This window comes from Panthera pardus, unplaced genomic scaffold, assembly GCF_024362965.1.
Source record: "Panthera pardus isolate Hobbes unplaced genomic scaffold, ASM2436296v1 HiC_scaffold_2, whole genome shotgun sequence".
In the NCBI taxonomy this organism is placed as follows: Eukaryota; Metazoa; Chordata; class Mammalia; order Carnivora; family Felidae; genus Panthera; species Panthera pardus.
In genome coordinates this window covers 105847113-105873882 of record NW_026526765.1, presented here as the reverse complement: position 1 = coordinate 105873882, position 26770 = coordinate 105847113, and the positions used below count along the sequence as shown (strand labels likewise).

Genomic DNA, 26770 nt, shown 5'->3' with positions numbered 1-26770 from the left:
ACCCTATGTGTGTTTTATTTGGCTAGTTATACCATTGCACCCAAGGTCTGTTTTGTTTTCTTTTCTTTTCCTCCTCATGAGCAGTTTCTTTATTGGTGGGAGATCTTGCTATGACAATCTATGAATTGTTGCCCAAATCTCTTTATAAAAATTTACCAGTGGGCTCTTAAAAAGAAGCTGCCTGAGTGGCTCACTCAGTTAAGTGTCTATCTCTTGATTTCAGCTCAGGTCATGATCTCATGGTTTGGGAGACGAAGCCCCATATCAGTCTCTGAGCTGACAACGCAGAGTTTGTTTGGGATTCTGTCTCCCACTCTATCTGCTCACCATCCCTCCGCCCCCATCTCCTTCTCTCTCTCTCTCTCTTCTGTCTCTCTTTCTCTCTCTCAAAATAACATTTTTAAAAAATTTACCAGTGGGCTCTTCTAATTAGATTATTCCAATTGCTTACAAATCAGCTGTTGTGACTCCTGATTCACATTCTACTCTCGCTACTGCTCTATTTTTCTAATGTCCTTTTAGCCAAAGTACCCGAATTATCTGTATTTGTTATGTCAGGTTATCCTCTTTTTTCTTCATTAACCTCCAACATTATTTTGTTTCCACCACTCCATAATAAATGATCTTGTCAAGATGACCACTGACTTACTTTAATACACAATGACAGTTCTTTTTTTTCTTAAAAAAAAAAATTTTTTTTTTTTACATTTATTTATTTTTGATAGAGACACAGCACAAGTGGGGGAGGGGGCAGAGAAAGAAGGAGACACAGAATCCGAAGCAGGCTCCAGGTTCCGAGCTGTGAACACACAGCCTGACACAGGGCTCGAGCTCATGAACTGTGAGATCATGACCTGAGCCGAAGTCGGACACTTAAACGACTCAGCCACCCAGGCGCCCCCACAGTGACAGTTCTTAAATTCTGATTAACATAGTTGATAACTTCTTTCATCTTGAAACATTTTTTTTTCTCACTTTGCCTTTAGGATATTACTTGGACTCATTGCTTCTCTTCAGTGTCTTTTGCTTGTTCTATCTCTCCTTTCTGATCTCTTATTTTTGTAATATTTCAGGGCTTAATCATTGGCCCTATTCTCTTTTTTGTCTGTGCTCATGCTCTTGATGCTTTCATCTAAATTCATTGCTTTAAATATCATCTGTAGGCAGATGACTTCCAAATTTATATTCTCAGTTTGGATCTGTCCCCACATCTCTGAATGCCCATATTCAGCTGCTTACTAAGGATCCCACTAGGACATCTTTCAGGTATTTTAAACTAACATTTCTAAACACAGATATCTCATCTAGGCTCTCTCCAAACTGCTCTTGCATATAGTGTTATTCTGGTTCAGCTTATTGGCAATTCTGTTCTACCAGACTGTCACATATGTAGGAGTATGTTGAATGACAAATTTAGTGACCATCTTTGCTTGCTATACACAAAGGTATTTTTTGTAGCATGTGTTACAAGTAGAATTTGTGGTGAAGTTTAAACAACTAAGTAGTACTAAACCATTTAGCATGGGGGAAAATAGCCCAATAAATTTAGGGTGACTCTAAAATTTTGGAACACAAATTTATGAATATTACCAAATTTTTAATAGAAAGGTTATGATGTATTTTTGTTAATGTTACTGTTTCAAGTTCAGGCTGTTTCACTTTGTAATGTATTGGCTGTACATGCAGAAAACTTCACAATGGCTTAAGAAAGTGGGGGATTTAGTTTTCTTACATATCAAGACATTCAGAAGTAGGCAGTAGTTAACATTGGTCCAGCTTGTTTTGTCTTTCTACTTTGTCAGGCTTATTAGCTGGTTTCTAATACTCACACTTGTTAACTTATGGTCATAGGATTATGGTTGCAGCAGTAGACATGTTTACATCTGTCCCAGGATAAGGAAAACAAATGTCTGCCCGTAACCAACCTCATTCCATCCCCAAAGCAGACTTCATATGTCACTGATCTCAACCATGTCATCTAACCCCTGTGTACCCTTTTTGGAAGGCTCAGTTGTGGATATTTAGCTGGGTCCATTACCACCATGAACAAAGTAAAATTTCTGGAAAGGAAGGAATAGAATCTGATCAGCATTTAGCATTTTATGCCTCCCAAAACAATCAAAAACTACTAAATTAAAATATAATTGGTAATTAGAATTTGTTTTGCTTAGAAAAAAATTATTATTTTTCAGTAGGTTCAAATAAATGGGATTTTAATGGTAGATAGGCATTTGGTATTTGATAAACGTAAGGGCTTGCCATAGTTGACAAATGTACTAAAAATCAGTGGTTAAGAAGCTACTTTTGTATTTAGAAGATAGCAAATTTGTTTGTTTACACTGGTGAATTTTTGATAATTTTAACTTACATTTTGAGGCAAATAAATTAGAAGAGATGATCCTTAAAATCATAAAGATCTATTTTTATTGTTAATTTTGTTTCTTTTCGTTTCCATAGAATGTTGGCTCAATTAAGAAACATCAGAGAGAGAACTTCAACCCAGTGGTAAGTAGCTTTAATTTCTTTTGTTAGTCTTATTCTTTTGTTTGTATTATTATTATGACTTTTTTCTTGGTTGGCTTCTCTTTCTGCATTTGATTAGAATATTTTTTATGTGTCCCAGGTGGTTTATAAAGTGGCTCTTACTTACCATTACATTAAAATTCTTATGAACATTCCCCAAGTTGATCACTTCTTTTCAAACCTGACCGGGCTTTCTTCCTTTGGTTTACTTCCTAATAGTATTGTGTAAGGGAGGATCTCTTTCGTTGTTACTATTCATTTATTTCTTTCATATGGTATTTTACTCCTGTGCCCTCAATAATTAAGGTCCCTTTCCTTTCTTAACAATCAGCAGTTTTAGTCTGCTAAATTAGGGTCCATTTTTGTATTGGCTTGAGGCCCCCTGAATTTAAGGTCTAAACTGCTTTCTTCGTAGCCTCTGTCAACAAGAGGTTTTTACTTAAGATGTAACCTTTTTCCTAAAGCATCTGATCTTCGTTTTTTTTTTTTAATAGTTTTTTAAAATTTATTAATTTTGAGAGAGTCAGAGATAGCGTGAGTAGGGGAGGGGCAGAGAGAGAAAATCCCAAGCAGGCTCCGCGCTGCCAGCACAGAGCCCAATGTGGGGCTCAAACTCACTAACTGAGATGATGAAGTGAGCCGAAACTAAGAGTCGGAGCCTTAACTAACTGAGTCACCCAAGTGCCCCTAATCTTCCTTTTCTGAATTCATTTTCTCTTCTGATATGTTTTAGAATTTCTGACTATCTGTCTGCAACATGATCTATGGTTAGCACTACAGAAGAACCTTGGATGTTGTTTTACCTTCGTTAACCTTTACTCTGGGGGTGCCTGAATGGCTCATTCGGTTGAACATCTGACTCTCGATTTTGACTCAGGTCATAATCTCTGGATGGTGAGATCAAGCCCGCTTTGGACTCAGTGCTGAATGTGCAGCCTGCTTGGGATTCTTTCTCTCCCTCTCTTTGCCCCTCCCTATCTCGTGTACACATGCTGGTGCTCTCTCTCTCAAAATAAATAAGCAATAAAAAGAACACATTCTGTCTTGTAAATTGTCTTGTGCTTCAAGTGTGCTGCACGCATGACAACATCTCAAATAAATACGTTCTTTTAAGTTACATATATTTGGTAATAAACATTTCATGCCCAGTTATAGTCCCAAATCCATTATGATTTCTGGGATTTTTAGGCCCTATCTTCCAAGTTTTGGGGTACTATCATATTATATAAATAAAAGCATATAGTAGTTGTAATATGGTGAACCAGAGCAATAGTTTCAAACATTGAACCAACATTGCCCCATCGAACTTTCTGCACTAATAGAAATGTTCTCAATCTTCTTTTACTGAGTATAGTATCCACTAGCCACATGTGGCTGTTGAACTTTTAAAATGTGCGTAGTGTGACTGATAAAAGAGGATTTTAACTTTATTTGATTTAACTTGAATTTTAAGGTTAAAATGGCTATGTGTCCAGTGGCTACCATATTGGAAAGAGCAGATTGAATTCCCCATTGTTCTTAAGTGTCGTCTTAACTCATTATCAGTTGAAATCTTAGAATCCCTGCAGCAAGAAATTTCATATTCATTTTTGGAATCTTTTATTTTTGCTATCCCATAAACACACAAGTATAAGCTAAATTCCCCTTTAGCAATGAAATTCTCATTAGGTCAATAAAACTGCTTATTCTTGGCAGTAAAACACACCTTCATATAAACATAGATTATTAATAAGCACTCAGTAAACTTTTCTGGATATTTCTTTGTTGACAAAGTTTTTTTTGTATTGAAGTATAATGGACATGTAACATTATATTCATTTCAGGTGTACAACATGATTCATTATATGTATATATTGCTAAATGTCCACCACAATAAATCTAATTAATTAACATTCATTACCATGTGTAGTTACAAATTTTTTTCTTACAATGAGAAATTTTTTTTAGAATTTTTTTTAAGTTTATTCATTTATTATTTCTGAGAGAGACAGAGAGGGAGAGGGAGAAAGAGAGAGAGAGAGTGCACAAGCAGGATGGGGCAGAAAGAGAGGGAGACACAGAATCCAAAGCAGGCTCCAGGCTCTGAGCTATCAGCATAGAGCGCAAAGAGGGGCTCCAACCCACAGACTGTGAGTTCATGACCTAAGCCGAAGTTGGATGCCTGATTGTGCTACCCAGGCACCCCTCCATGAGAACTTTCAAGATCTCTCTCAGCAGTTTTCAAATATGCAGTACAGTATTATTATTAATTACAGTCACCATGCTGTATGTTATATTCCCATGAGACAAAGATATTATGTAGTAGAAACTTTTGTTTAACACCATAGTGTAGGGGAGGAAAACTTTTTCTTTGACTCTTTTAGGGTCTTTGGCTGGGTCTAAAGAGTAAACTTACAAAGACAGATTAACAGGAGAAAGCATGCAAATTTATTTAATGCAAGTGTTTTAATTTTTTTTTTAATGTTTTTTGTATTTTTGAGAGAGAAAGAGAGAGACAGCATGAGTGGGGGAATGGCACAGAGAGAGAGAGGGAGACACAGATTCTGAAACAGGCTCCAGGCTCTGAGCTGTCAGCACAGAGCCTGACATGGGGCTTGAACTCACTTGGCTAGGTCATGACCTGAACCAAAAGTCAGATGCTTAACTGACTGAACCACCCGGGTGCCCCTATTTAATGCAAGTTTTAAGTGGCACAGGAGCCTTCATAACGAGTAAGGACCTAAAGAAACCATTAAAACTTAATATTTTTATACTACATTTGTTGAAGAGTGTAGAGTTGTGTAGAAGTATGATAGGTCAGAGTATGAGGTAAGTGTAGTAAAGTGGGGGAAATTTAGTAAAGCCCGTTTTTTAGGACTTTTCTCCATTCTTCAGAGATGGGGCTGCTATTTTCCTCCAGGTATAAGGAAGGCCCCTGTCACATAAGGATTTTATGATCTGTTTCAGGAGAGAAGTGTAAGGGTAAGCTAGCATGACCTTCCTGCTTCTGCTGTTTTCTCAGACTCTTTAAGTGTAAAATATTCAGTATGTCAAGGTGCCATACCTTGGAGTGTTGTGTTCTGAGCTCCATCAGTATTTTGTTTTTGTAAACTATGAAGAAGTGCGTAATAAAGTCCTATTGATATTTTAATCATTTCGAGAAGCTGAGTTCAAGTGTATCATTATATATTGAGAAGCAGTCTAATGTAATAAGAGCATAGAATCAGTTTTATTATGGAAAAATAGGGATTATAGTATATGTGTTGGAAAGGTATAGCAGGTTGAAATGAGAATATACATATATTTTACCTAAAGAACTTAGCACAGTGCCTGGCATATAAATTGACTAAGAATAGTCATATTTTTTAAAAGATTGCAGGTGGAACACTTATTGTTGTAAAACATTTTAAGAATATCATGTAATTTGAAATAGAACTGTTAGAAGCAGTGCCTAGCTGAGCCATATTGAAACCTGAGGCAAAATAGGGGTGTCTGCGTGGCTCAGTTGGTTAAGCATCCGATTTCAGCTCAGGTCATGATCTTATGGTTCATGGATTCGAGCCCCGACTGGGGCTCTGTGCTGAACTCAGAGCCTGGAGCCTACTTTGGATTCTGTGTTACCCTCTGCCCCTCCTCTGCTTGCACTCTGTCTTTCTCTCTCAAAAATAAATAAACATTAAAAAAAAAATAAAAAAACCTAAGCCAAAATAAAAAAGTTTGTAATACCAATCCTGTGTTTATTTTAAAAATAGTCATTTTGTTCATAAACAGATCATTTTTCAGTGATCTTAATTAAATAATACATTAAAATTTTTAATTTGATTACTGCATTGTTTTGGTGCTTCTTATATTTTGTGCTTGAGGTAATTACTTCACTGGTTTCAACCTAGTCTTGGCCCTGGTTGGAAGTAATCTATTACTCTAATAGTCATCTGTTCAAAGCAAGAATTTATCATTTTACAAAGAATTGATTACTGATTGGCAGTCAATCTTATTTATTGAAGTAGGTTTTCTTTGGTAATATAATCTTAGACCAGTTGGAATTAACCTATGTGTACACACTGTATTTTTAATAAAATTAGCCTAGAAAATTTTCACTAATTCAGAATTAAACCTTTCCCCCATTTAGTTTGAAACAGTGAGATTGGTATACACTTTAATGAAGCCAGTTTATTCTCTAATGTGTAACCTTACACAAATATAAGACTTTTAAATTCTTTAGAAAAATTAAAAGGCCAATATTTAATTGGAACAAAATAAATGTGGCATGTACTGGAATTTTGATGTGGAAGATCAAAACTCAAAACTTCCTACTTCCTACTCAAAACTGCATAGAGTCAAATTCTTAATTAAAAAATAGCTCTTACCTTAATTAAAAAATAGCTCTTAGGGAAATCTTTTTGTTGTATTAGGATTTTCTAGTTGAGTATAAGCAAGACTCGTCAAGCATGGTTCTTACAGAAGCATATAAGTGGTTATTTAACAGGTCATTTTTTTAAAGTAGGAAAGTACTTGAGTTCATTTGAAATTCAGTATATAAATATATATAAATTTAGATAGTAAAACAATGTTAAATATATTCCATTGGATGTGTGTAAAGGAGAAGATACTTTGATATATAAATTGTGATAAATGAATTGGAATTATTTGTTTTGAAAAATTGTTGGCTATAATATGTATAACTAAATTTATTTTTATTTGAATATTGCAGTGTCTAAAAATGACTACAAAACGAAGTTTGTTTGTGCGGTTGGTACCATGTCGGTGTCTACGAGGGGAAGAGGAGACTGTAACTACCCTTGATTATTCTCATTGCAGTTTGGAACAGGTTCCCAAAGAGATTTTTACTTTTGAGAAAACTTTGGAGGAACTCTATTTAGATGCTAATCAGATTGAAGAGCTTCCAAAGGTATGTTAATACTATCTTTTAAGAATTACCTTTGGTTTGGGGTGCCTGGGTGGCTCATTTGGTCAAGTGCATGACTTCAGCTCTGATCATGATCTCACAGTTCCTAGCTTCAAGCCCCACAACCAGCTCTGTGTGCTGACAGCTCAGAGCCTGGAGCCTGCTTCAGATTCTGTGTCTCCTTCTCTCTCTGCCCCTCCCCTACTCGCATTCTGTCTCTCTCTCAAAAATAAACATTAAAAAAAATTTAAAAAAAAGAATTGCCTGTGGTTATTTTTATGCATAGAATATAATATTCCCATTGTTGCCATAATGCTGCCAATATATATGTGTTTTCATTGTTTTCTTTGTTTCTTATCTTTTTTTCTAGTTTAATTTTATCTTAGGGTATGCAACACAATTAAGAATTTTGTAAAATAGAATTTTAAACTTTGTGTCTTCAAGCCAGTTGCTTGAATATTTAAGTAAATAATTAAAATTTTATGTTTAATTTCAGTTTTTTATAGCCAGCGAGAGAGAGTAAGACTATACAGTTTTGGCAGCCAGTAGATTTAGCTGAACAAATCATTAAAATTAATGTTTTCTTTTTGTAGTTTTTATCAGACATTGGTCTATATTATTGCGATTGAGAATAAATTGTCCTTTTGGTTGTCATATAATATTTTTTGTTATTAAACAGTTTTTTAGACATATTATTCCTTTTGCGACTTAAATTTTTTTTTTAAGTTTATTTATTTTGCGAGGAAAATATGAATGGGGTGGGGAAGGGAAGGAAGAGAGAGAATCCCAAACAAGCCAATGTCACAAACCGAGATCATGACCTGATCTGAAATAAATGGAAGGAAAAATAAGATAAAAACAGAGAGGGAGGCAAACCATGAGACACTTAAATACAGAGAACAAACTGAGGGTTGCTCACGGGGTGTTGGATGGGGGGATGGGCTAAATGGGTGATGGGCATTAAGGAGAACACTTGTTGGGATGAGCACTGGGGGTTGTATGTAAGTGACGAATCATTAAATTCTACTCCAGAAGCCATTATTACACTCTATGTTAACTAACTTATATTAAAAAAAAAAAAAAAAAAAAAAGAGTCGGTTGTATAGCCAACTCAGCCACCCAGGTGCCCGAGAACTTAACTTTTCTGAAATGTAAGAATAACTAGAGGGAGAAAGTTGGTTTGTTGCCATGAAACATCTGTCCTCTCACATTATCAAAATTTTTCAGTGGCTACTTGTTTTCCCTTAAATCCTAATCCCTCTTCATTCTCAACTCAGTTTCTTGTTTATTATGGAAAAACTGCAATAGATTTAATTGTTAGAATGTTTTACTACCCAAACAGTAGTGTTTATCACAACTGTGTAGAGAGGCACTGATGGTTCATAAATATGTGTGGCATTTCCAAAAAGCAAACTATGATTTGCACTGGCAGATTTAGAAGATAAAAATAGAAGACACCCAGTGAAATTATAATTTTTTTTATTACGTTTCTTTATTTTTGAGAGGCAGAGAGAGACAGAGCATGAGTGGGGGGAGGGGCAGATAGAGAGGGAGACACAGAATCTGAAGCAGGCTCCAGACTCTGAGCTGTCAGCCCAGAGCCCGACACAGGGCTCCAACTCACGAACCATGAGATCATGACCTGAGCTGAAGTCGGACACTCAACCAACTGAGCCACCCAGGCACCCCTGAAATTATAATTTTTAAATGAATGGTGAATAATTTTTTAATGTAAGTGTTTTATGCAATAAATAGGACATACTTCTACTAAAAATTATTATTTCCTGAAGTCCGAATTTCATCTGGCAACCCTAACTTGAAATAGAATAGAAAGTAGAGTGTGTTGCATGTGTCCATTGTTGCATGAAATATTTGTGTTAAATGTCTCTGTGTGTACATACTGGATGGCAGTCCTTTGAAAAAGGCTTTTCTTTCGGTGGCCACTAGTAAAAATATTTTGAAAGCTAGTGCCATCCAAGGTTGTCTTATAAAGAAATCTGTGTATGGCTAAGGATAAAATATTAAAGATTGCAGTTGTATGTTTATAAATTACTTCCCTAGGTTGTAATAAGGTGCTTTGTAAATTATTTTTTCCTTATATAGTTCTTTAGAAAATAATTTATCTTCCTTTTGTTATTTTGGAAAACTTGAAAGTCTAAGAGTAGTCTCTTTCTGTAATAAGTACTAGTAGGGTCTCAGTCTGAGGATTGAGGGGAAAAGAGAGGCTTGCTGTGAAAGTGCAAATAACTGAACCACTTAAGCATAACTTACCATTTTTAGAAGAATGCTCTTCTCAAATAGGGCTTATTCAGTGCCATCCTGATTAACAGTTTTTTGTTTGTTTTTCTAAACACTTTAACATTTTAAAAACAGTTGTAGGTTCACAGCAAAATCGAGATTTCTCATATACCTACACTGTTCCCACACATGCATAGCCTCCAGCATTGTCAACATACTCTAGCAGAGTGGTGCTTACATTAAAATTGAACCTATGTTGAAAAATTATAATCACCCACAGTCCATAGTTTGCAGTATGGTTCTACATTTATGGGTTTGGACAAATGTATAATGAAATGTTTCCATGATTGTGGTATCATACAGAGTATTTTCATTGCCTTAAAAATTCTCTGTGCTCCGTATAGTCTGTAGTTTTTTGGTATGGAAGTTAGAAGTGACCCATTTACCTACACTTCTGGTTGAATATATTTTATTTAAAATATATTTTATTTAAATAAATATATTATATTTTAATGTATTATTGTGATTTTAGCATAATAGGATTATTGTTCCCTTATTTTTTTGTTTTCCCAAATCAGAACTGTGTTTTTGTTTTTTAGCTTTGTTTGTTTGTTTTTGTTTTTATGAGAGAGGGAAAGAGAGAATTCCAAGCAGGTTCCATGCTGTCAGCACAGGGCCCAACTTGGGGCTCGATCTCACAAACCATGAGATCATAACCTGAGCTGAAATCAAAAGTTAGGTGCTTAACCAACTGAACCATGCAAGTGCCCCTATTTTGAATCATTTTAAATCCATTGTACTTATTTGAATTTAATTTTTATAAACTTTCGTTTTGGAATAAGGATGTTTGAAATACAAGTTTCAAACTTTAGCTTATTTAATAGCCACTTATTCTTTACTACTTCAACCAAGAATACAACCATATAATTGTTCTTATTAAGTGCATTTTGCTTAGGGCCGAAGTGTGAATATGTAAATGATTGAGTAGTTCAGTTGTGTTCAGATCTATAATAGCAGGAAACAATTAGAGATCTTTCTTGGTATTTATGTAGATACAATTCATTCAGTTTTAGTTACACTAATATTTTTTTGTATAAATGTTAATAAATAAAATATTTAAGGAAACTTAAATAATCAAAAACTTTTCTTTCCTTGTTTCAATAGCAACTTTTTAACTGTCAGTCTCTACATAAACTGAGTTTGCCAGACAATGATTTAACAACATTACCAGCATCTATTGCAAATCTCATTAATCTCAGGGAACTGGATGTCAGCAAGAATGGTAAGATTTCCCCCCCGCCCCGACTTATGTGGGGACACGTTATTTTGTTAAGATTTCTATTGTGTGTTAACAAACAAAAATATAAAATTTAAAAGTATTATTGTATTAGCTTCTGTATATATATAACTTACGTATATGATAGCTTAAAGCACTATGGAGAATAAATGTAAAAAATTTTAAATGACCTTTTAATTAAAATGTTATGGATACATGCAAGTACATATTTATATATCTTTACCTTTATATATTTATAAATATTCACTGTCCTTTTGTTTGTAATGATGAGAAACTACTAACAACTGTAGTGTTCATTGTTCATGACACTGTTTGGTACAGTCATAGAGTGGAATCTAATGTAGCTCTATCAATACGGACATGAAATATTTACGGTATAGTCTTAACTGTTTAAAAAAATGTTGTGCAACATTAGAAATGAATTGAGCATCTTTAAATCTTTATTGAGAGACCAGTTTTTGCCAAGTACTTTATTAGGACCTAGGATTACATTTAATGATGAGAAATAAAAGGACATGGTGACTATTCTCCTGCTGCATACAGTTTTGGTTTAGTACGTTTAGTTTGATATAGACTGAAAGCATCGGGGAAAATACATTCCAAAATGTTAAGTGCTTATCTTGTCTGAGAGAGACAAGTAGATACTTGAAAATTTTAGAATGAGCATGTATTTATTACATAATTACAAAAACAAATCACAAGACAGTAAATGTTAAATGGTCTGTCAAAAGATAAGACTTCAACAAACACTAAATACCAAGTCATATTCATATAATTCTTTGTAACATTTGGAGAAAATCTTTATAAACGAGGTCCAAAAGTTAGTGCAGTAGCACCAGTAAATGCCTAGCAATCCTATTCCATAGCTCTTGGTTGCAGAGTTACTTTTTGTCTTGATGATATGAATATCCAGGAGTAATCTTTCCAACATATCAATTCCACGTTTTAGGACTCATTATGAAAACCACATTAGGACCGATTAAAAAGTTCATCCTCTTTTCACAATTAACAGTTAACTTGGAATTAATTAACGATGGTGTCTACCCATTGCCATAAAAAAAATACTTAAAAGTCAATAAATACATTTACTGCATGCCTTGATTTGCTAAGCCCTAATTATCTTAGTTGTGGGCATTCCATATCAAATAATTGTATATTTTGTAGGAAAATCATCAAATCTATACCTTTTTAAGGATTAAATCCTTTTTAAGGAGGTATAATGTGTCCATATGCACTCTAGATTCAGGTTCAGGTTACAGTGGTTAGTGCTCTACTGGGTTTCAATTGTCAATAGCCAATAAATTTTAAGTTTAAAAGTTTTAATTTTTTTTATTTAATTTTTTTTAATGAAATTTATTGTCAGATTGGTTTCCATACAACACACAGTGCTCATCCCAAAAAATGCCCTCTTCAATACCCATCACCCACCCTCCCCTCCCTCCCACCCTCCCCCATCAACCCTCAGTTCTCAGTTTTTAAGAGTCTCTTATGCTTTGGCTCTCTCCCACTCTAACCTCTCTTTTTTTTCCTTCCCCTCCCCCATGGGTTTCTGTTAAGTTTCTCATGATCCACATAAAAAAGTTTTAATTTTTAAGATTGTTATTGAATCATTTAACTTTATGGTTAAATTTTTCTGTTATATGAAAAAAAATCTGTGTTTTAAAAAAAAAAATTTTTTTTAAATGTTTATTTATTTTTGAGAGAGACAGAGACAGGATGTGAGTGGGTTAGGGGCAGAGAGAGAGGGAGACACAGAATCCGAAGCAGGCTCCAGGCTCTGAGCTGTCAGCACAGAGCCTGACGCAGACCTCAAACTCACCATCTGTGAGATCATGACCTGAGCCGAAGTCAGACACTCAACTGGCTGAGTCACCCAGGTGCCTCGAAAAAATGTGTTTTAAATAAAAATTTAGAATTTTTCCTTTAGATTGGATTCATTTATATCCTGTTTTTCTTCAATTTATTTCAAAAATTTCGTAGTCAAAATAAAAGCCTACGTAAGAATTGACAGAACGCTCATGGTTTCACCCACCATTAGCATTTTGCCATATTTGCTTTCTTTCTTTTTTAAAAATAAGAATTTTTGAATTTAATGTTCAAGGAAAAGATATATTGTTGCTTATATAAAATTTCTTTTTAGTAAACTTACTTAACATTTTAGGTTGCAGACATGAACTTTACCATTAAATACTGGAAGTAGCATTTGTCAACAACTTGGAAATCCTCACATATAACCATAATATCATTATCACTTCCAAGAAATTTGACATTACATTTTCCCTCTTGCCTAAAAATGCCCCTTTTAGCTATTTCCTCCCCCACCTCCAAAGTTAAAGATCACATAGCGTTCAGTTGTGTCTCTTTGATCTTTTAAAATCAGGAATAGTTTGCCCATGTTTTTGTGTTTTTCATGACGTTGCCATTTTGAAGAGTTTAGGTCAGTTGGTTTTTAATTTGTGTGACTTTTCCCATCATGGTTATATTTAGGTTAAATAGATTTTCTCAGCTTGAAACTTCTCTTTAAGGGCAGTTTGAAATTAGTTTCAATTCCTGGTGCTTAGTAGAATGACAAGTATTGCCTGATAAATTTCAAAGTAAATGAACTTAATCCATTGCCTTTGTAGCTCTCCATATGCTGATAGTTAAGTCAGCTCCATAGTATTATAGAATTGTGACAGTAGAAGTCATTAAATGTAACCTCCATTCTAAAGGGCTATGTTTTCTACTTTTTGATCTTTTTAAATGGGAGATGTTAAGGTATAAGGAAAGAGACCTGAGTATTACTAATACAATTGTATGCACCTGGGAAAGGCTGGTAAATTGATGCCACAGTCATGGTATGAAAATGTAGTTGGCTTGGGGCGCCTGTGTGACTCAGTTGGTTAAGCGTCCGACTTAGGCTCAGATCATGCCCTTGTGGTCTCTGGGCTCAAGCCCCACGTGCTGAGCTATCATGCTGAGCTATCAGCACAGAGCCTGAGCCTGCTTGGATTCTGTGTCTCCCTCTCTCTCTGCCCCTCCCCTGCTCTCTCTCTCAAAATTAAATGTTAAAAAAATTAAAAAGAAAATATTACTTGGCTCAGTAATGAACATATACCTCCTGAAAATGCATTAACCCCAGGTTTATTACTCTGAATTGAGAATGGTGTGATTATGGTCCTGCAGAGTCCTTAAATCAATATTTAATTTAACTTAATATAATTTAATTTAATTTAATCCTGTTTTATTTTATGTTATTTTTAAATGTTTTTTTATTATTTATTTTTGAGAGAGAGAGACAGATCATGAGTGGGGGAGGGTCAGGACGAGAGGGAGACACAGAATCTGAAGAAGCTCCAGGCTCTGAGCTGTCGGCACAGAGCCCAATGCAGGGCTCGAACTCACAAACGGTGGGATCATGACATGAGCCAAAGTTGGACACTTAATGGACTGGGCCACCCAGGTGCCCCTTAAATCAGTGTTTTAGACTTTTGTGCAACTTTTAAAAGTAATGTGTTTGAGTTATGGCAACCCATTGGACTGTAGTCTTTCTCTCTCCCTCTCTCTCTCTCTCTCCCTCTCTCTCTCTCTCTCTCTCTCTCTTAATGTTTATTTATTTATTTTGAGAGAAACAGGGAGGGACAGAGAGAACAAGAGAGAATCCCATGCAGGCTCCACGCTGTCAGTGCAGAGCCTGACATGGGGCCTGATCCCACAAACTGCTAGATCATGACCTAAGCTGAAATTGGATGTTCAACCAAGTGAGCCACCCAGGCACCCCCCCTTTCTTTTTTTCAGCCGTTTCTTGCTGCTTATATTGAAAACCTGTTTTATACAATTCCATCATCTTGTGAGTGTTCTTTTTATGAGTAAAGTCATATGACTTTGTGAATCTTCCTTTTATGACTAAAGTTTTGGTTTATTGTTAGCTTTTTAAAGAAAGAAAAAGCTCACCAAGCTGCTATCCCAAGTCATTGCAAATAGCAACTAGTGTTCGAGAAGTTCTTATCTCTTGTGTTCAAATGGCCTTTCCTTCTTGAGAAGACTAATGGTGATGATGATTAAAATATTCTGCCAGAGTAATTGATTGGGGATGCTGGTTGGGAAGGGGAGATAAAAGAAATGAAGACTGCCTACTTGTTAATTCATCTGTTTGAGCACATGGAATAGAAAGCCAGAAAATTGTAAGAAAACCAGAGAAACCAGAAAGAGTAGTTCAGATCTTTCTGATACGGGAATGCTAGAGAGGTTAAATAAGGCCTTTCTTTTTAATTGAGTCCAAAAGCCCAGGAAGAATGAATTGAAAGTTCATGGTGAAAACAGAAAGCAGTTCATTGAACCTGAGAAAATATGATTGGGGACCAACTGCTGGCAAAGGTTCTTCACTTTAAGTTCAGAGAAGTTAAATTGATGATGAGGAAAATTACCGATGTCTTGGGAAGTCATTTTAAGATAAAAAAAAAGAAGAAAAACCATGTGTTAAACTAACCTGGAACTTAAAAATATTTAGACCAGTGATCACTTGTCATTGCCAAGTATGTTAATGATGTAGACTGTAACTGGGGGTGCACTCACTGTGCCTTACCATGGGCCTTATCACTCATGTTATATACCTTGTCAAATCATACATCTATTATCCCTTGATCGTATAATTATTTGAGTTTGCAGTTCCTGGTTTTGACTGTTTTGAATGGAACTCCCTGTTATATTCTGTGCTATTTATTACCATAGCATTTCAAGTGCAGGAACATTAAGGAGCCACTATTAACTTATATTCTGTAATGAGGACATTGGAATATTGATGCCCTTTCAGCAGAGATCACCAGAAACTCACCTGTGGTTGAACAGTTTGGGTTTCTTACTTGATGCAGTGAGTAAAAACCCATACTGTGGGAATCTAAGTGGTGTCTCAAGGTATTAAAAATAAAGACTTATTACAGGATTTGAGCTTTTCTTTGGTGATTTGGGGGAGGGTTTAGAATATGAGGTTTTACTCTGGACACAATGCTGTCAAGAAGTAGAGGTAGCTCTATAATTGGGAATTAGAATAAATTTACCTGTTAGGGAGGGCATATTACAGCAAGGCTAAAATTGTAATTGGTAAAGAAACAGCAGTCACTCAACAGTTGGGAGAAGGGGTTGTTTGATATTTTGTGTTTTGGACAATGTTCATATTTGTTCAGATGTAATTACATTTGATTGTGTTTGTTCAGACATGATGATGGTTGACCCTTGAACGATGTAGGAGTTAGGAGCACCAACCCCGTACACTGTTGAAAATCTGTGTATAACTTTTGGTTCCCCTCAAACTTAACTATGCTAGTAGTCTACTACTGACAAGAAGCCTTACCCCTAACATATATTATGTATGTATAATAAACATAACATACAACATATTTTGTATATGTCTTATATAATGTATTATTACAATAAAGTTAGTGAAAAAATGTTATTAAGAAAGTCATAAGAGAAAACACATTTACAGTACTGTAAGAAACATCCTTGTATAAGTGGACCTGCGCCATTCAAACCCATGTTGTTTGAAGGTTAACTGTACAAATTTGCTGTTGTCTTGATCTTTCATGGTCATAGAGTGGCCTGGTCTGATGTTGATACTCTTTGAAATTAGTTTAACAAGAGAATACCAAGACCTCTCTTTGAATGCCAAGTAGATGGTTCATAGTAAGACACAGGACTAGCTCATAGTACCAGGCCAGCTCCTAGATGTCAGGAGGTATATGCTCTGTCCCAGCAGTAGAGAAAGAGTTCTTCTGTAACCAAGCAGTAGTAAGATAAAGAGGACAGCCACATTTTGTAACATCTAATCTAGTGTTTTCCATTTACTAAGTTTGAGCAACAGAGTCAAATTCTTATAAAAAGGGTATATGACAAAGAAGGAGCAGTATTCAACTGGAAATGAAAAAGGAACAGATATTTGAAATTGTTAGAGAATTAAGAAGTAACTCATGATAAAATTCAGGTTCTGCATACTTTAAAGATAAAATGAGCCATCTTTGAAGACTGGCTAACATAAGCTTTGAGAGTAGGCCTCCTTGAGACAGTGACATGAGCAAGGACCTGAGAAGTTAGCCATGTAGGTATGTAAGGTAAGAAGTACCAGAAAGGGAACAGCCAGTGTAAAGTTTGTAAGGTGCAAGTGTCCATAATATGTATGGGAAACAGAAGGCCAGGGTAGCTAAAAGATAGTAAGCAAGATGGGAGAGCGAGAAGAGTAGTGGTCAGAGAGTGAGAGCCTTGTAGGTAATAGTATGTTCTTTGACATTTACTCTCAGTGATATGGAATTATTTGGAAAGCTTTGAGCAGATCAATCAGAGCATGATCTGATTTGTATTTTAAAGATTTATGCTGGTCATGTGTGGAAACATTGTGGGTACAAGGGTGAAAAGTAACCAGTTGGGATGTTATCTCTGATGATAGTGATAGAAGCAGTGAAATGTGGACAGACTCTAGATGTTTTGAAGGTTGAGTCGACAAGATTTTAAGATGGATTGCATGTGGAACCCAAGATAAGAGGTGAAGATGACCTCAGTGGTATTGATCTATGCAAGTGGAAGGATAGAGGTGCTGACAGTCAAAAAGGGGTCATCTGTGGGAGTTGCAGTTTTTAGTGGAAAAAATCAGGTCATTTTCGGACACGTTTTATTTGAATTAAGATACCTAGTTATTCACAGGGGTCAGGAGTTCTCAGTCAAGAGGGAACTGTGCTAGCTCTTCATATATGGGAGTTGTCAGCACAGACATGGTATATACAGCTGGAGATTAGAAATAGTAGCCAAGGCCTTGTGTGTGAAAGACAAGACACCCAAAGAATGAGCCCTGGGGGGCAACCCAACATTAAGAGACCTAGAAAAAGAGAGGAAAGGTGCAAAAGATCCTGCGAAGGAAGACTCCTGAGGAAGGAAGTAAACTGGTGGGGTGAAAACTTTTTTTTTTTTTTTTTGGCTCAGTTTTAGCTTCTCAAGAAAAGGGACCTTGTCATGGTATCTACAGTCTTTAGCATAGTGTCTTACACTGTGTGCAGTTGGTACATATTTGCTGAATAATACAAAGTATAGGTAATTTCAGTGTTGCCCATGTTTTGTTTGAGATACCTAAGCAGTATGTAAAAGGCATTTGAAAATTCTTTTTTGAAGTTAAGGAGAGGGCAGGGAACCAGAGATACAGATTTGGAACCTGTAGGGATTGAAGTCATAGTAAATACAATGCTAGCAATTTATACAAGTAGAAAAGTATTTCAAAAGTATTTCAAAAGTAATTGTTTATGGAAAAATTATTACTATGTATCTGAAAGCTGAAGATGATTTAGAATTACTAATTTCATAGATAAGGATTGGTTACTTTTTATAAACCTCAAGCTATGGAATAAAGTACTTTAAATTTTTAAAAATATAAAATATATGTTTATTTGTGGAAGATGATAAAAACATTACTTTTCCATGAAATATTAAAATTATAGAAATCTAATATAGAACTCTTGAAATTATTCTTTCTCCACATAAAAGTTTAGATCAGTAGAACATACCAAATTAATTGGTCTTTTTTCTCCTTAGTAGACTTGATCATGTACCAAAAATATTATAGCTCTTGGATAATATCTTTTATATAGACAATTTCATGACACTTTAAGGACTTAAAAAGGCCAAAGAAATGAGATATTTAGCTAAGTTTTCAAATGAAGTGGGTGCTAATGAAAACTGTGGAATGCCCTTCCCCTGCCACTCCTCTAAATGTGGAATGTTTTATTTTAAAAATAAGTATTTGATAAGAATAATAAAAGTATCCCCCAAGTGGGATGCTCTGCAGATATTCAAAGCTACTTCAGTATTTGAAAATGAATTCATATAATTCACCACATCAATAGCCATATAATTAACTCAGTAATTGCATTCCTTGGTGTTTACAGAAGAGAAATGAAATGTATGTTTATGGAGTGAATTGTTTTAACAGATGTTCATTGCACCTTTTTCATAATATTCCAAACCCTTTGTCTTTTTTGCCCTTTTCTTCCGTGTCTCCCATTTCTGGCCCCTGAGCACTGCATCTACCTTGGAAGCCCTGCTGCCACCCCCATACGATTTTTTTTTTTGAAAATTTTATTTTTTATATTATTTTTTAAATTTACATCCAAGTTAGTTAGCATATAGTCAATTTTTTTTTAATGTTTGTTTATTTTTGAGAGCAAGAGCAAGAGCTAGCACTGCAAGTTGGGGAGGGGCAGAGAGAGAGGGAGACCGAGGATCTGAAGTGGACTTTGTGCTGACTTTAGCACTGAACCATGAGATCATGACCTGAGCCAAAGTCGGATGCTTAACCAACTGAGCCACCCAGGCACCCCCAGGTTTTTTAAAGTATAAAGTCATTTTAGCAAAGGGGTACTGTTTTAATCTATTAAAGTGCTTTTAATGTGTCCTCAACAGAATTACCACTTGAGACAAATTATTTGTCTCACATTATTTAAAGGACTGATAATTTAACTTCTAAAGAACATGATTCAGTAACCTTAAATATTTTGCTGTTGTTGTTGCTTGAGAGAGAGAGAGAGAGAGAGAGAGAGAGCGCGCGCGCTCAAGCCAGGAGGCGCAGAGGGAGAGGGACAGAAAGATTCTCAGTACAGAGCCCAGACTCGGGGCTCAATGTCAGGACTGTGAGATCAGGACCTGAGCCAAAATCAACCTGAGCCAAAATTCAGGAGTTGGACGCCCAACTCTCTGAACCACCCAGGTACTCCTTACATATTTTGTATGTAAATGAATGAGAGAAAAGAAGGAAGAAAATTAGTGTAAAAAAATAGGGATGTTATGGGTAGTAAGTCAAATTTAGCAAATGTTTGTTGTGCAAAAAGGTAAAATATACTAAATAGTTATAAGTGTTTTGAATAGAAAATCTAAGCAACATGAATAAAACCTCTTAGCAGTAACAGAAGAAACACAGATACTATTAATTCATTGTATACATACACTAAAATGTATAATTGAGGTGTTAAATTTCTAGGTAAAAGGGATGCTTTGTAGATCAGTATTTCCAATTTGTGACTTCAAATAGGGTTAAGTTTTTATTTAGCCATTAAGAAAATTCTTGTCCAAAGGGGCGCCTGGGTGGCTCAGTCGGTTGAGCGCCGACTTCGGCTCAGGTCACGATCTCACGGTCCGTGAGTTCGAGCCCCGCATCGGGCCCCTGTGCTGACAGCTCAGAGCCCGGAGCCTGTTTCAGATTCTGTGTCTCCCTCTCTCTGACCCTCCCCCATTCATGCTCTGTCTCTCTCTGTCTCAAAAATAAATAAACGTTAAAAAAAAAAAAATTTAAAAAAAAAAAAAGAAGGAAAATTCTTGTCCCCCATTATCTCCAAAAGCAACATCTCTCACATTCCTATTGCTACCATTTTATTAAAAAGTAACTTTTCACTCAAAAGAAAAAGAGTGAATAGTATAAAGCCACTAAATTTTAAAACTTAGATGAAATGAAAAATAAATTTCCAGAATCAACTCAAGAAGCAGAAAACTTGAAAAGACCAGTGAATACAGTATTAAATTGGGTAGTCAGAAAAACCACCAAGCCTACTTTTAAGAGCAAGTTTGACTAAACCTTCATGGAATTTGGATAATCACTTATTTATAAAAAACTATCATGTAGATTAGGGTAATGGGGGAAAGTAAACAACTCTATAAGGGTAAAATATACTTTGATAACAAAACTAGATAAAGACTGTTTGGGGCACCTGGGTGGCTCAGTTGGTTAAGTATCCAACTCTTGATCTTGGCTCAGGTCTTCATCTCGGGGTTATGAGTTCAAGCCCCACATTGGGCTCCATGCTGGGCATGAAGCCTACATATGTAACGTACATGCATACATAACAAAAGTATTAAAAAAAATGGACCATTTAAATTGCAATGCTGGAAATCCTATGCTGGGATGACAGGAATCACTCTGCCATAGATCTCATCCTCCATCAGGCTAGCCCAAGTGATCCCAGCCGTGTTCTCACAGAGCAATAAGATGAGTCTGAGAGGTAGTAGAAATTATCCAGAACTTATTTAAACCCTTGATTTCATCCACTCTGTTAAAGCTGTTCACTCTGTCAACTCTGTCTGTTCACTCTGTGTTCACTCTGTCAAAGCTGAACACATGGCTGAGCCCAGAATCAGGAATAGGGAAATTATACTTAATATTTTGATGGAAAAAGTTGAAACACCACATTGTAGAGAGTGAGATAGGGAGCAAATCCATCAGTGCAATCAATCTATCACACATATCTAGAAATGAACTTTACAGAAAATGGGCTGTACAATCTAAATGGAAGAAAAGCATAAAACTATGGAATAGATCAGTAGAAGGATCTAAAAGAAAAGATTGTCTAGAAACATAACCATGAGAGAATTTGGAATATGACAGAGGTGCCTCTAGAAATCAGTGGAATAAGGAAAACAACTATTTTGTAAGCATTAGAACAATGTTTTGTTTTGAATGTTTGTTTATTTTTGAGAGAGTGAGTGGGGGATGGGGACTCAGCTCCTTGCTGACAGCAGTGAGCCCAATGCAGGGCTCCAAGTCAAGAACCACGAAATTGTGACACAAGCCAAAAGTCTGTTGCTCAAATGACTGAGCCACCCAGGTGCATCTGGAACAATGTTTTTATATGAGAAATAGAACAAACAAAGGTATTCTTCATAGTATGTGCTAAAATAAATTGCAAAATGAATTAAGGCTAATAGTACAAGAAACAAGTTACGATTAACAGAAAATGTAGGAGAGTATTTTTATGACTTCGAGATAGAAAAGATAACTCGTTCAAGATATAAGAAGCATAGTAGTAAGAGAATGAAATTTCAATATGACAAAATAGGTAAATAAAAACACATGACAATGTGTGAGAAAAACTTGCTGTACTGATATTTCTAAAGAATGGTTACAGTCAATAATGAAAAGATAATCCAGTAGAAAAATGTGTAGTAGACAAGGTGTTCAAGAAGAAAGAACAAATGATCACTAAACACATGAAAAGGTATTGGGCATCATTAGAAGTACTAGAAAGTACATAGTACATACTAGAAAGTATATTCAGTATCACTAGAAAATATCAAGAACATACCTAGCTTTAATTTAAATTTAAATTTATATTATTGCTGGTGAGGTTCAACCCCTTACATTGGCATTTAAAGATAATAGTGGATGTCAACAAGAATATGTATAAATAGGGGCACCTGGGTGGCTTATTTGGTTAAGCACCCAACTCTTTTGATTTTGGCTTGGGTCATCATCTTGCAGTTTGTGAGTTTGAGCCCCGCTTCAGGCTCCACGATGGTGGCATGGAGCCTGCTTGGGTTCTTCTCTCTCTTCCTCTCTGCCCCTCCCCTCTTGTGCTTGCACAGGTATTCTCTCTCTCTCTCTCAAAAATAAGTTAATGAACTTTAAAACAAAAATAGAATATGTATAGATGCTGTGGTATGAAACTTGGCATTGCCACCCTGGAGAGGAGTTTGGAAGTATCTGGTGACATTGATAACTGCCATGTCCAATTCAAGTAGTAAAGAAAGAGAAAGCAAAGGTTCTCCCTTCAAAACCCAAGAGCCCACTTTATGTTAGCCAATTTGACAATATATTAACAAAAACAAAAAAAGAGAATGTATTTTTAGTGGTAGGCTGGTAAATAAACTTCTAAAGATAGATAAATACATGTTAGCCTGTTTGAAATTGTCTGTATATTCTCAGTTTTGTTGATTTTTTTTTTCATTCTTTTTTTTCTCCCGTGTTTCAGATTGGCTAATTTTTGTTGCCATGACTTCTGGCTCACTGAAATTTTCTCCTACAGTGTCTAGTCTTTTTTTCTTTTTTAAAATATGTTTATTTTTGAGAGAGCGTGAGAGGGAGGGTGGGAGATGGGGGACAGAAGAGAGAGAGAGAGAGAGAGAGAATGAGAATCTGAAGCAGGCTCTGGGCTCCAAGTTATGAGCACAGAGCCCGACACGGGGCTCGAACCAACAAACCTCGAGATCGTGACCTGAGCTGAAGTCAGATGCTTAACTGCTTAATTGACTGAGCCAACCAGGCACCCTGTGTAATCTTCTTTTAATCCTGTCCTGTGGATTTTTCATTTAGATAGTATATTTTTCATTTGTGAAGTTTCTGTTTATTTCTTAAATAATGTACCATTTTGGGGCACCTGCGTGGTTCGGTTGGTTAAGCGTCTGACTTTAGTTCAGGTCATGATCTCGCAGTTCATGAGTTCAAGCCTCGCGTCGGGCTCCGTGCTGACAGCTTGGGGCCTGGAGCCAGCTTCTGATTCTGTGTCTCCCTCTCTCTCTCTCTGCCCCTCCACCACTCACTCTCTGTCTCTCTCTCTCAAAAATAAATAAAGATTAAAAATAAAAAATAGATAATGTTCCATTTTTCCCCCTTTAAGAATAGTAACTGTTTTGAAGTCCTTTTTGTGTCTGAGTCTGTTTTTAGTAACTGAGCAGTCGTAATCTTTTATAGTGAAACATTTCAAGCATTCACAAAAGTAGAATAATAGAATAAGCCTGTATACCTATCAATTTCAGCATTATCAGTATCTTAAATACCTCCTACTCTACCTCCATCCATACCTCCTATTTTGCCATCTCTGATTGTTTGAAAGCAAATCGTGGATAACCTTTTTCATACATAAGTGTGTCAAGATGAAATCACTCTATTGCCATACTTAAACCCAGCTAACAGTAATTCCTTAATATCATAAGATATCCATCATTGCTTATATTTGCTGATTTGGAGATTTACATGAACTCTATAAATTTCAGCAAAAGTTCCTAAAACTGAAATTGAGAAAATGAATTATTTTGACTGTTAGCGAAATTGAATTTGTAATAAAAACAATGGTACTAAAACCTTCCCGTAGGAATCATTGAGCCCAGATTTCTTTAATTGAAATTTTTATTGAGATAATTGTAAATGCATGTACAGTTCTAAGAATTATAGAGTAATCCTATGTACTTGTTACCTAGTTTCCCCAATGGTAACTTTTTGTAATATTCTAGAACAAGATAGATACTGACATTGATACAGTCTCCCAGTTGTACTCTTGGGTCTCTTACCTGAGTAGCTCTCAATCTTCCTTTTGTCTTTTTTGACTTTGATAGTTTTAAAGTTAGTTGCCAGTTCCACAGTGGAATTTCCCTAAATTTGGATTTGTTTGATGTTTGCTTATGATTAACTTCATGTTACATATTTTTGGCAAGAATATGAGAGTAATGATATTGCATCTTCTCAGTGCATCTTAGATTAGGTGCCACATGATGATGTTGGTAACTAGTGATGCTAACTTTGAAGCAGTTTAGGACGGTGCCTGTGAGATTTCTTCACTATAATTGCTCTATTCCTTTTATGATTAGTAAGTATCTTTTTTGGAGAAACTTTGAGACTATATTAATATCCAATTTTTCATCAATATTTTACCCACTAATATTATATGAATTTTGACTGGACAGTTATTACTGCACTATTTGCCAGTTGGTGATTTTGTGCCATTCATATTTCATCGCCTGAAATCCTGTGTTTGGCACTGTGGTAAACTTGCTTACTTAGAATGATATAGTGACGAGGATGTGTGGGTGGCTCAGTTGGTTAAGCATCTGACTTTGGCTCGGGTCACGATCTCACAGTTCATGGGTTCGAGCCCTGTGTCAGTCTCTGTGTTGCCAGCTCAGAGCCTGCAGCTTGCTTCGGATTCTGTGCCTCCTTTTCTCTGTGTTCCTACCCTGCTCACACTCTGTCTCTCTCTCCAAAACAAATAAACATTAAAAAAAAATTTTAAAAAAGAATGATACAGTGATGAAGTTGAAAGAAGTTTAAATGATCTTTTAGTGTCAACCATGTGGAATAATCATACTGTGTCTTTACAGGAATGAATCTTACAAGCAGAGTTTTTGGAATATTTGAAAAAGATTTCACATTCTTTTAGTTTGGATTACAACATTGCTACTTAAAGTTTGTGGGTTATTGTTCACAAATTATTGTTAATATATTTTTGCAGAGGTAGTTTGTGAAAATAAGTGTAAGTGCTTAGAAAGCTTACTGTAATTTGGCTTGTCACAACATTTGTATGATATTTTACAGAAATTTTGCTCAGCACCTGCCTTCTGGCATATCTGCTGTCATATCAAACATAGATTTTTTTTTTTTTAACCTCTTCTGTCTTCAGCTTTGTTTTCAGTTTTGTCCTTACATATATACATATGTTAGGGGCCACCTTAGTTTGGAGCCCAGCATTAAAAAAAGCAATGCATCTTTGTACAGCAGAAAAGTAGGTAGATTGCTAAGTGTTCTGCATTTTGTATCCTTTACATCATCAAATAGAGAAGGTATTAACTAATTTTCAGAAGAACTCAAGGAAGAAAAGGCAGGTAAAATTAGTAATTGACAGTTATAAAGAGGCACATGAAAAAAGATGAAGAGAAAAGAGAAATCGTTGTAGAGGTAGTTCTGTTAGATTGATGTTGGTGTCAATTTATCTAGATCCTACTTAGTTGGTAAATTTTGAATCTGGAAGGTATATGGTAATTTTATGTTATTATTTTATCTTTTATAAAAGATCCTTTTAATTTGATTATTGATTATCTGTTCATTTTCTAGGAATACAGGAATTTCCAGAAAATATAAAAAATTGTAAAGTTTTGACAGTTGTGGAGGCCAGTGTAAACCCTATTTCCAAGTAAGTTCTCAGTTGAGTTATAAGTTACTTTTGTGAATAAAACATCTATGAGATAGTAGTAGAAAATTGCTTTCTATATTTTAATGATTAGTTGATATCAGCCTTAAATCTGTACAAAATTTTAATGTTAGATTAAAAAGAAACCTCTTAAGTATTTTTTCTAAACCCATATTTTACAAAAGTAAATTAGACATCCAAACAGATAACGCAGGTGTTTTGTTCCAGGTCTCGCAGATAGTTTGTATCAGAAACGAGGCTAGAATCCAGGTCTCCTTGTTCAGTGATATTTGCACAATGTAAGAATATCTTCACTTGCAAATCAGCTGTGCAGCACATTAAAACTTTCGAAAATAATAAAAGACAGTTGAAAGATCAAGAAGGTAAAAACAACAACAACAACAACAACAACAAAACCATGTGATTGGTTGCACCGTATACCAGAGGTCATAAATATTCTTTTATGATGGTAGTGGCTATAAATAGAATGCTTTCCTGACACCAAAACTGTTAAATTTTGCAAAAATGGAATGGTGAAACAAAAGATGAATAGAGCATAGCTTAATATAGCTAAGTCGAACACTAAAACCAACTTTCATGTATTATAGTACTGTATTTAATGAGTTTTTCTGAACAGTGATGCTTCATTTGCTGTGGTAGATGAAGGAGTGTGATGTAGGAGAGAAACAAGATCAGTCAAAGACTCTGGGATGTCTCACTGCAAGAGAATTTTGTACTTGTTAAAATCCAGGAAAAACATGTACAGATGATGTTTCATCTTTAGCTGAAAATATTCCTCTAGCATCCAGTTATAGATCTGTAGTTTGTTTTGCAAACCAGAGGAAATAAAGGTAAAGTTAATACGTACATAGATTCTCAGATGGCCTTAGGATTTTATTTAGCTTTTTAAAATTATTTCTTTTCATTTGCTTATTATAAAATTAGGCACTCTTTTTGTGATTGTTTAAGGGCCTGATGTTGAAATTGAAAATAATCTCAACTAGTGGTTCTCAAATGGGAATGATTTTGCCCCTAAGGATCATTTAGCAAATTCTGGAGACAATTTTGGTTTCTACAACATGTGGGGGGTAGGTGGTGCTCCTGGCTTCTAATGGCTGAAGGCCAGGGTTGCTGCTAAACATAACT

General features: G+C 35.5%; 1 protein-coding gene across 6 annotated transcripts in view; it reads left to right on the top strand.

The window, feature by feature from the left end:
• ERBIN (erbb2 interacting protein) overlaps positions 1-26770 on the top strand; it is a 127818-nt gene that overhangs the window by 39689 nt on the left and 61359 nt on the right. For all 6 annotated transcript variants that reach the window (XM_019414366.2, XM_019414362.2, XM_019414363.2 and 3 more), the window contains 4 exons: positions 2458-2505; positions 7214-7411; positions 10811-10928; positions 25549-25627. In XM_019414366.2, the coding sequence (XP_019269911.1) occupies positions 7223-7411; positions 10811-10928; positions 25549-25627 (386 nt within the window). In that variant the 5' untranslated portion in view covers positions 2458-2505; positions 7214-7222. The remainder of the gene's footprint in view (positions 1-2457; positions 2506-7213; positions 7412-10810; positions 10929-25548; positions 25628-26770) is intronic.